This window comes from Octopus bimaculoides, chromosome 18 (genome assembly GCF_001194135.2).
Source record: "Octopus bimaculoides isolate UCB-OBI-ISO-001 chromosome 18, ASM119413v2, whole genome shotgun sequence".
Classification (NCBI taxonomy): domain Eukaryota; kingdom Metazoa; phylum Mollusca; class Cephalopoda; order Octopoda; family Octopodidae; genus Octopus; species Octopus bimaculoides.
In genome coordinates, this window is record NC_068998.1 from 51012582 (window position 1) to 51021219 (window position 8638).

The window sequence follows — 8638 nt, forward strand, 5'->3', positions numbered from 1 at the left end:
TATATATGCATTTGCCTATCTGAATGTTTAAGACAAATATCTGAAATTTTTATCTCAGTCCAAATTTTATTAATCTTTAACTCATATACGAGCGGAAAAAACAAACAGTTGTACTATATACTGGAGTTTTATCGCCATTAAAATTCTCGTATATACACACACATATACATGCACACACATGTCTGTAATATACGGTATGGGATGTGTGATATGTTTTAGAGTATTTATAGGATTTTGTACAAGTTTCATGTGAGTGAAATGTATTTAATATATATTCTATGTTTTTTTATTGCCATATTCCATCCGATGAAGAACTCAATCGTAAACGCCGAGGTTAGTGATGTTTTCTACTTACACTACACACCATATAGTTTACGGTATACTTTGCATATTTAGATACCGATCGTAAATAGATAGAATTCTCTCGGTATGCAACTGTAGTGTAGAATGAAGCACAATACATATTGCAGTATTAATAAGAGAAAAGTTATTTCTATATAGCTGGAATACAAGTACTAATTGAAGATATAATAGGATGAAAGTTGTTTATAATAGAAAAATAATCTACAGTATTAATATGGACCCGTTTGTATATTGTTTATATTGCTTTTAATTGTGTTTATTTTTTAAATGCAATATGTATGTACATTCAGGTAGAACAATGTCTAGAAATGTGATGTATTCGTATCGAGAGCGAAAATCGATTCCGTATTAAAATTAGTTCACAAGTGGGCTGAAATCATTGTAAATATTTTAGAAAGTATGTTCGTTATTGCTAGAATAAATAGATGTAGTGTATCTAGATTAACGCCAATCTGCGTTAATCTAGGTATTATCAAGGTGTGTTAGGGTTTAATTTAGTCCCACAGCTAGCTATATCTGAGACTGTGGGAGACGCAAATGTGATGTCTTTTAAGCGTGATCTTCCTTGGATATTTCATAAAGAAGCTACGTTTTATATATGAATAGTTTTAAAATATTGAGTATGAGATATATGGTTGTTATAATTCATTTCTTATTGAAATCTACTTAGTTGTAGCAAAGAGGAAAAGTTTTTCCAGTAGACGTTTTACGTGTTTTAAGATAAATAATATATCAACAGATGTTAATACATATAATTAGTCAATAAATTAGAATATTTTCGGATGTCAATTATAGTCATAATTGTAGTGAGTCACCATTTTATGACTTCTCCAGAGCCAATGTAAAATGGTTGCTAACATAATATAAGATCTAGTTTGTAATATCAATATCTCTCTTAAAATATAGAAGCATCTAATTTGGTATTATTAACACGGCAATTGTTGTTTCTATTTTAGACGAGAGGCCAGTCGTTTTGAGGGGAGGGGGATAGTCAATACTACCGATCCTAGTACATGATGACAACTTTATTTTAACGACTACAGACAAAAGGCAAAGTTGACATCGGCTGAATGGTAATTTAGAACATAAAGAGAGAGAACAAACAGAATTTACTTGTTCCATCGCTCTAACAATTCTATCAACCCTCCGCCCCCACCAATAAGACACGTATTCTGTTGTTTTTAAATCACATCAAGGAACATCAAATAAGTATTAAATTTTAAAATATTGGATTGGTGCATAATTATTGCGGTTTTTTTTTTTTTTAACAAATTTTATTCAACAAAAACAATAACAATGTTTAACAAAAAAACATCTTTAAATGACGGTCTGACCTTCTGCCAAGCAAATGGGAAGCAGTAATTGAAGTAGATGGTGAATATGCTCCGGAATAATCATTTAAAGATGTTTTTGTTACATGTCGGTATTGTTTTTGTTGAATAAAAAGCCGCAATAATTATGCACCAACCCAATAATAATGACATTTGGTTTAAGAAAAATTATCGAAATATAAATAATCATATCTGGGTCAATATATTAAATAATTCATGTATATTTTCGTATTCATATAATATTAAAAAAACAAGGAAATTGTCAGCGGTTTAATAATTAGAAACTGTTAAAGAAAACTAACAAAGCAATCTTCACTCACAACAATTTCTGCTCCACAAACAAAGTCCTGGAAAATCAAATTCCTGGCAACAAACAACTACATCCGATAGTTACTTAGTTTATATTTAATAACGTGGTTCAGACGGGAATTAACTAGTATAATTTAAAAGAATTTCGCAGTATTTGCTTATTAATGTCGTCTAAATATTTCAACGAAAATTTTATATTTGCAGAGTATTTAGGGATGGATTATTGCTTGAGGGAAAAATTTTGCCCCGAAGCCTGGAAAAAATATCCTAGAGGAGCTGATGAAGAAGACGTTGATACGTTCTGTGGGTAGATATCTTTATATTTTATTTTCAGTATTAATATTATACCACGCCGGACAAAATGCTTAACGGCATTCCTTCCAGCTTTGCATTCTGTGGTCGACTATGCTTTTCCTACTTTCGAAGTCGATAAAATAAGTACCAGGTGAATACTGGGGCTGATTTAATGGATTTTCCTCCTGCCCTGAAATTGCTGGCCTTGTGCCATAATTCGAACTCAACTTTACTACAGTAACGCAAAATGTTGAAAATATTAAATTATTTTAATAAACAACTGAATCCTCAATTGATAAAGATTAGTATTTCTTACTAGTGAACACTACTCCAAGTTGTATGAAGTGTAGGCGAATTAAAACACTCAAATAATAGATCAGACATTTTAAACCACGGAAAGATTTGCGCTTAAAATAAACGAATAATAGGCATTTCAAAGTGTCATACATTTTATCAGCCTCGTTATGATTTCTCTTTAGTATAAAAATATTAACTATTTTGTAAAGAATAAAAAGTTTTGAATGGTACAACAATGCACTATAATACAAAAAAATGGACTATATACCTGTTGTAATTTAGTTATCTATAGTCCGATGATATTTCGGAATACAATTCCTTCTTCAGATATTCTTAGATGGAGTCTCTGCTGTGCCGCATAACTTTCTAAAATCATATCAACTGATTTTTGATTGTCTTCCAGACGATTAAGCATGTATATAGCGTGTTCTTGGAAGAAAGGTCCTTGGTGGTGTATTAAAGGGCTGCAATTTGAATACTCGGCTCTTCGCGTCTGTTTTAGTAAGATATATTTTTATTTCTTCACATCGTATTCTTAGAAGTCCTGAAGCAACGAACTAAATTCTAAACTGTAGTTTTTATATAAATTCATATAACACTAACTGGAATTTTTCCATTCATTCAAAATTAGAGTCTTAAAATTATATTACATTATTTTCTATACAATCAACATTTACACAAGCGATGGAGCACAGATAATTTGTTTTAGTGAATTTACATACAATTGTTTATGTTATAAGTCTGTATTCAAATATGTTGATATTTTAAGATGCTAAGAAATTACCGAAGAGAGTTAACTCAACGAATATATCAAATTTGTATGAATATAAAATTAGAATGTGAAAATAGACACGAACAATCTTCATAATAATTGTGTATATTTCTCGCTAAGCTTCTCAGGCAAGTCTGATTGTTTTTTGAAATATTTTGAAACAGATTAAACAGTATGCCTAAAATCTATTCCAGTGTCCAAAGAAAAACCAAAAAGTAGATAACTTCACTTTCACAAGATTTTGAAGAGTTACATTGACAGAAATAACACATTGACTGCAAGGAACAAACCTGAGGTTAGTTATGTGATATTAACACAAATATATATAAACAGGATATCATTACCGCAGGAGCTTCAGCATAATTATTGCCACACAATTTAATCATATATACTCACTATTCAAAACAATGCGATTTCTACACTCATTTTGTAAAACAGGGATGTGTATATAAACTCTCTCTCTCTCTCTCTCTCTCTCTCTCTCTCTCTCTCTCTCTCTCTCTTTCTCTCTCTTTCTCTCTCTCTCACACACACACATACACAAGATCATTAATACGAATATATCATATACCTCAGACTAACAATATTATAAGCAACTTAAGGCTGTGAGCTGGCAGAAACGTTAGCACGCCGGGCGAAATGCTTAGCGGTATATCATCTGTCATTACGTTCTGAGTTCAAATTCCACCGAGGTCGACTTTGCCTTTCATCCTTTCTGGGTCGATAAATTAAGTACCAGTTGTGTACTGGGGTCGATCTAATTGACTTGCCTCCTCCCGTCACTAAAAATCTGGGGCCTTTTTCCTAGAGTAGAAAAGAATATGAAGATTACTATATGTACATCACTATATAACTCTAACAATAATTAGTATGGTATTATACTATATCCGCGACTGTAATATTGTAGTGAAGCTGTTACATAAAGTTTAGTAATATTATTGTCAATTTAACACCAATGCTCAATAGTATATTTAAATGGAAAAACTTTTACAGAAAACGGGTTCAACGAAATGTTCAAACTTTGAACTTTTCAAAAAAAGAAAAAAAAAGAAATGTTTCACAGGAAACGTTTTAATAAAATATTGAGCCTCCAAAAGCTAGAAATTACAAAGGAAAAAATTTAAAAAATTTAATTGACATTTTGTTGCACTTTTTGAAAAAAATAATAATTCTAATATTGAACACTTCTCTTTTCTTTCTCCTCTTTCTTTTTCTTTCTCTATTCCAATTCAAAAAAAAAAAATGATATTTCTAATGAGTGATGAGGTTACGGAATTATAGTGAAGGCTCGTTTGAGCTCGACCCAAAATTTTGTAGGGTCGATTATGTACAGGTAAACCTTTTTGATTAATCTTAACCAAATTCTCTCCAATACAGATATTATAAGCCTTGTTTTCTATTCACATTACAGTTCATATTCCTGTCAGCAATCAGTTCTGAAGATTTGAATTAGAAAAATACTGAAACAACGCATATATATGTAAATAAAACTATAATAAATATGTCAATGTTTTGTAGTTTTGATTGAATGTGAAAACATGACAAATGTATTTCTTTGGAATTTCTGCGTTTTGAGTACAAAAGATCGTGGCGTGTTCTGTGAAAATTGAATAATACTTAACTAATTTTATTTCTTTCATTCGGTAGATATATTGAGATATAGTAGAATAGTTTATTCGGTTTAGAAATTTAAATGAGTGTATATGATGTTTAAAACTGCTTTTGAAATGGTATTCTGTGAAATCGAAATAACTCTACTTGGTATGAATAAAGTAAGCCACTTTTCCAGCAAATGCTTTGCCCGATATCCTTTAAACTGTGTCAGTTTTTTCTAACTGAAGGTTAAGAGCCATATCTAGTCAAGTTTAAATTTGAAAATAAGATATTGTAGAAAATGAGCCGTAATCTGTTACGGTAATGCCAATTGTGGTGTTTGGTCTCACGGCTATTCTTTATATTGGACAAATTATACAAGTTGCCCAAGAATACGCGTGAGATCAAACACTACATTTGGTATTACCGTCAGAGATTAGGTAAATATGACGTAATCTGGTATACTTCTCATTTCAATACCGCGGGAGCTACTAGTATCTATAATAAACTGTTCTACTTATCTACGTCTTAGAGAAAATCTTCTCTCTTTCTAGCTGGTACCAACGTAAAAGAAAACTTAGAATTTTGTACTCAACCGTTCCTAATCTAGGGATTATAACGGTAAGATTATATAAGCGGAATATTACATTAGCTCGAACTAATAAACGAATTAGAGTTAATAAGAATAGAAATATAAATCTGATCGAAAATACTCACACAACTGCGACTACCTTAAATTGTAATACTAATGATACTAAAGGCAGCAATGACGTTAGTAATAATATTAATAGTAAGTCGAGATAGTTCTGACCTCTAAGTAATAACAACTTCGTTGGCCTACGCTTGGATACACATACTATCAGGGGCTAGCGTTCTAATGCGGTTGAATTGATTATCAGCTAATCTACACTTGACCTTCTTTTGATACCAATTGCGGTGGAGCTGAATAACAGCCACATTGTGAATGCAGGTCATGAAACTGACTAGTATAGTGCTTATATAGATGATGGAAAAGATGAAAATGTGAGGGATAGTGACCCACTGAACGATATTAATATCATCCATGATGTGAACGAAATTAATGTACTTTATTGTTATGGATTAACACTGGTATTGATACTTTGAGCTATTCAACTGCTCTTAATTTGCATCGAGCGGTAATAATAGTAGTGATAGTATTAGGAATAATGATGCTGGTAATAGCAGCGGTAACAACAACGGTGATAGCTGTAAATCGAGTAATTATAATATGAAGAAGAAGAAGAAGAAAAGGAAGAAGATGAAGAAGAAGAAGACGAAGAATAAGAAGAAAAGGAAAAAGAAGACGAATGAGAAGAAGAAAAGGAAGAAGACGAAGCCAAAGAAGAAGAAGAACAACAACAACAACAGCAACAACATCCACGGAAACAATTATGTTAATAGTAATAATTCTTCCTATCATAGTTACATGGCCTGAAACTATGTGGAAGTGAGCAAGTCAGTTACATCGATTCCAGTGCGTAACTTGTACGTATTTCATCGACTCCGAAAAATGAAAGGCAAAGTTGACCTCGGTGGGATTTGAACTCAGAACTCAAAGACAGAAGAAATGCCTCTAAGCATTTTGCCCGGCGTGTGCTAACGACTCTGCAAGCTCGCCGACTTATTTTGTTAATAGTAATAATGATAACAGATATGACATAAATGGTAATGGTACGACTCCGAAGAAATGCAATTGTCGGGACCGAGTTAAATGTCCGCTTAAATGAAGCTGTCTCACAATGAATATCATTTACAAATGTATCACAAAAACCAATACTAATACCTACACCCGCATAGGCAGTACATCACCTGCCTTCAGAGTAAGATTACGTAATCACCTTTAAGTTAACTTAGACAACCTTGTAAGCCCCCGACCCTGCTCCCTAGCTTATATGTTGGCAATCTTATATCGGATGTAATGTGACGGTATTAGGTAGTATTTCAGCTTACGTGAACATATCTGCTAACTCACGCCTATATTCCCCCTTGCTCTTAATGATTTTACCATGTCTAATTATCTTCACATGTTTTAATATAACTCTTTTATTGGATAGCACTGTAACGCTTATGTTTATCAGCAAATAAAACGTCTGAAAGAAATCTGTGTTATTGTTTATACACACATACATTCATACACAGTCACACACACACGCTCTCTATCTCTCTCTCTCTCTCTCTCTCTCTCTCACACACACACACACACACCCATTGATACATAAATGTTATATTTCAACATCTCACTTAGTTAAACCATTAAAGGTATAACAATAAAATATTAGAAAAAACTACATGGGGCAAATATAAGCTGGTTGTAGTGAGGAGAAACAGCTGTTACATTATTTCTAAATATAAAAGACATGGAGAAAGGTAAGAGAACATTTCATGATCGGACGGTCATTGAAAAGGAAAAATCCACGATGAAATATTCTCCGTATTTTCTTTTTATTATCGGTAAGTAATTACAAGACAAACGTTTTTATCTTCATAAATGTTTCTATTTAATATGCGGTTATCATTTAATCTACCACACACACACACACGCACACACACACACACACTCACATACACACAATTATATACACATACATAATCATATACATATGTGTGTGTATATATATATATATATATATATAAATATATATATATATATATATGTATATATATATATATATGTATATATATGTATATATAAGTGTGTGCATTAGTTTGTGTGCGTGTTTTTCTTTTGTGTGTATGTGTACATAGCACACATATTCGAAACCTTTCAAGCTTTATATTTAAACAAGTTTTTGCAGAATGAAATTTTGATGGGATGTAAAAGTCTCTGCTTTAACTTAATACTGTTTTAATCGCCTTCACCACGATTTTACCATTCGGCTGTTACCCACCGATATCGGTAAAATAATTATTCATGATTGCTTGTATATATCGAGAAAAGAAATTCGTTCGAGAAGGCTGCACGTTCATGACAAACCTCGTGAAGGGCGAAATATATCTAATATTCTCATGACTTACTGCTGTGATGACGTTCGTTTAGCTTAGATACATATTACTGTTTAAACACAACATTGCTATGAAGAAATTTTTACTCATCCAATTCTACAAACTCATGTCTTCAAATGATGTGTATGAATTGTATAAATTTCCTATGATATATATATGCCGAGTTGCAGATTAAATTTTCATTATTATAACCCGTTATTATATTTCTCGATCTTTTTCAGCGTTCCCTGTTTTTATTCTTCTACTTATTTTAGTCAATGGACTTCAGACATTTCGGGGGATGCGTCTGCCGAGTAAGGAGATAATGACTCAATCTATTTAAATGTGGTATTGTTTATCAAACATTAATTTTAAAAAATCCAACGTTTTCTATGGCGTGTCAACCGAAATACGCACGACAATAGAAGCAGAAGCACACATACGCACACATACTCACACTCGCACACACACGCACACACACACACACACACACTCACACATTTATGTACATATATACATATACATCTACACGTATATATACATACACAGATATATATACATATATATATATGTATATACATACATATACATATAAATATACATATATATACATATATACATAAATATATATGTGTATACATACATACATACATACATATATGTATATATATATATA

At 31.9% G+C, this 8638-nt stretch overlaps 2 protein-coding genes across 7 annotated transcripts in view; both read left to right on the forward strand.

Annotated features, from left to right (window-relative positions):
* LOC128249908 (uncharacterized) overlaps positions 1-4874 on the forward strand; it is a 6439-nt gene extending 1565 nt beyond the window's left edge. The window contains exons 3-7 of one of the 2 annotated variants that reach the window (XM_052974500.1): positions 313-333; positions 2208-2310; positions 2998-3095; positions 3561-3661; positions 4778-4874. In XM_052974500.1, coding sequence (XP_052830460.1) covers positions 313-333; positions 2208-2310; positions 2998-3095; positions 3561-3589 — 251 coding nt within the window. In that variant the 3' untranslated portion in view covers positions 3590-3661; positions 4778-4874. The remainder of the gene's footprint in view (positions 1-312; positions 334-2207; positions 2311-2997; positions 3096-3560; positions 3662-4777) is intronic. The other variant, XM_052974501.1, reaches the window with a different exon arrangement.
* A 2384-nt stretch (positions 4875-7258) lies between these two features.
* Positions 7259-8638, forward strand: part of LOC128249863 (uncharacterized) — a 6568-nt gene continuing 5188 nt past the window's right edge. The window contains exons 1-2 of one of the 5 annotated variants that reach the window (XM_052974405.1): positions 7259-7431; positions 8205-8276. In XM_052974405.1, the coding sequence (XP_052830365.1) occupies positions 7338-7431; positions 8205-8276 (166 nt within the window). In that variant the 5' untranslated portion in view covers positions 7259-7337. The remainder of the gene's footprint in view (positions 7432-8204; positions 8277-8638) is intronic. The other 4 variants (XM_052974404.1, XR_008265989.1, XR_008265987.1 and 1 more) reach the window with 4 other exon arrangements.